At 41.3% G+C, this 2220-nt stretch overlaps 1 protein-coding gene across 1 annotated transcript in view; it reads right to left on the bottom strand.

The window, feature by feature from the left end:
- The window catches only part of LOC102199555 (immunoglobulin superfamily member 11-like), a 2323-nt gene extending 514 nt beyond the window's left edge, over positions 1-1809 (bottom strand). Inside the window, exons 1-2 of the mRNA XM_005755526.1 lie at positions 1689-1809; positions 151-477 (exon numbers count right to left, since the gene is read on the bottom strand). Coding sequence (XP_005755583.1) covers positions 151-477; positions 1689-1761 — 400 coding nt within the window. The 5' untranslated portion in view covers positions 1762-1809. The remainder of the gene's footprint in view (positions 1-150; positions 478-1688) is intronic.
- Positions 1810-2220: the final 411 nt, after the last annotated feature.

Below are 2220 nucleotides of genomic sequence, written 5' to 3'. Positions count from 1 at the left end.
TGTCAGACATTATCTACTGCACTCTGATCACATCACTCAGACCAGCTGCTTTCTACAAAGTCTCATCAACAACATCTTTAGAAACAAACATCAACAACCAGGAAGCAGCTTCACCTCTGATCACACACACACTCAACTCTACTCACTCACCTGGAGGATCAACATGAAGGTGGATGGTGTGGATGGGGTCAACACCTTGCTTTCTGCGGTTTGCGAGGACACGACACTCATATGTTCCAGTGTCACTAATTTTAACATCATGCAAAATCAAAGTCAGATTTCCATCCTTTATGTCAAGTTGTGTTCGGTTCTTAAAAGATGGATTCTGACTGTCTTGATCAAACTGTTTATCCTGGTACAAAAGGACACATTCTGGGTTGAGGTCAGGTCTGCTCCACTCTACCACTTTGATGTTGCTTGCAACTGGACATGGTAGATAGGCAGTTTCTCCAGACTTAGCCTTGACCTCTATTGGCTCTGTAAACAACACAAAGCATGCACAACCATTTACTTCTACAGAAACTCCAGAAGGACCACTGAGCTCTGCTGAAGTGAACCAAAGTGGAAACTTTGTGCACTGAAATTATGCACACTTGTTAATCCCTGCCAACTACCCAGACAGTTTACTGACAGACAGACATTCATGGCCATGAAACTGTATCATTGAAAGTACAAAATATTCCAAATCTAATTCAGTCCATTATCTGCAAGCCTGCAGCTGATCCTTTTATAATTAGCCTGAATTTCCCCACCTTATATGAAAATTTTTTTTTTTTTTATAAAAGATTATGGGCGACCGGTATTAGTTGCTCTGTGGTCTTCAATTTGTCATTAAAAATGCTCTAATATCTCACTGCATTAAAAGTAGCTTGAAATATAAAACATTTCAAGGCTGCTGTTAGACTTGGTGTGGTAACTGCCAAACTGCAGTTGGACTAACAAAATTTATTTTTATTTTTTAGGTGTGTTTTGTATTTATTTAAAATTGACAGTTTTCAGTAAAGATTGTCCTTCTTCTTGGATGTTGGGGAACTTGACTCTACTTTCTTTCTTTCTTATCATAATAACATAAAGTGAGAAAATGTGTTGTTACACAGGAAGCACTCTTTTTTTTTTCAAAGACGTCCATAATAATAACAGCTTCACTGTGCAGTGTAATTACAAAGGTGATGAATTGTTGTCTGGATTTTTTCAGAAGGGTGTGTACCATGTACGTAGGCTTGGGTTCAGCAGGATACCAAAGACATCTGGTGTAACAACAACGTAACACGTAACAACAGCCTCCATTCCTCTGATCTAAGGGACTTTTATCCACTCTAAAGGTCCGTGGAGGAGGGGATATTCCGAGCGCTTCTCTTCACTAGCTCCTTCTTGATCTCAAAAGTCTCATCCGCTTTCTGACATGACAGAATTGTTTTTTTGACAAGAAAACTGTAGTATCGGGTAAATGATAGGAGGTGGGAACGTTTGTGCTGGGTTCTTGTGGGGAGGGGGTTGAGAATAATAAAGGATACTCGCTGGCGTAATTGCGAGTCTCGTGTGTAGTTCAGTAAGATAACATCAACAACCTCCAATGACGGAACAGAAAGTCCTGAATGCCTTCGTCTGCATTCAGCACAATCAAAACTACTATCGTGAAACAGTACTTCACAGGAAAAAAGGACAGAATAAACATTTTTAAATCTTACGTGCAGATGTAAGCCCCAAGAAGACGACACCTGGTAAAGTCAACAGCAGAGATATTAAAGCCGCCCTTCCCATGTCCGCTTCTGCAGAGCTATTGAAGCTCACCAGATGACAGTAAGTCACTGATAGTCACAGTGAGTGTCACTACCCGATCCGTACCGGAAACCCGATCGGTACCCCGCATGCGCGAAAGGTGTCTACTTCCGGTCGAAGCATTTTACGATAGTTACAGGTCAGAGTATCTGTTAAGATGTTAAGAATAACAAGTATCTCTTAACATGTTTCAGATAATGAAACATTTAATACAATGTAGACAAAAATAAAAAAATTAAAAGATAGTGACAGATCGGGACTCCCGATCCTTACTGCGCATGTGCAAAGTCAGACCGTACAAATCGAGAAGGGTGGGGGGTACAAATCGGGTCTACCCGATCCGTACCGCGCATGTGCAGGGGTTTCCTTCTTCTTCTGTTAGTTTAATGGCAGTGTACTCCCCAGTGTACGAGGATACCGCCACCTGCTGACTGAGCGACT

This window comes from Pundamilia nyererei, unplaced genomic scaffold (assembly GCF_000239375.1).
Source record: "Pundamilia nyererei isolate P.nyererei 1_Seehausen unplaced genomic scaffold, PunNye1.0 scaffold01797, whole genome shotgun sequence".
NCBI classification, from domain to species: domain Eukaryota; kingdom Metazoa; phylum Chordata; class Actinopteri; order Cichliformes; family Cichlidae; genus Pundamilia; species Pundamilia nyererei.
This window is presented reverse-complemented; position numbering and strand designations above follow the sequence as displayed.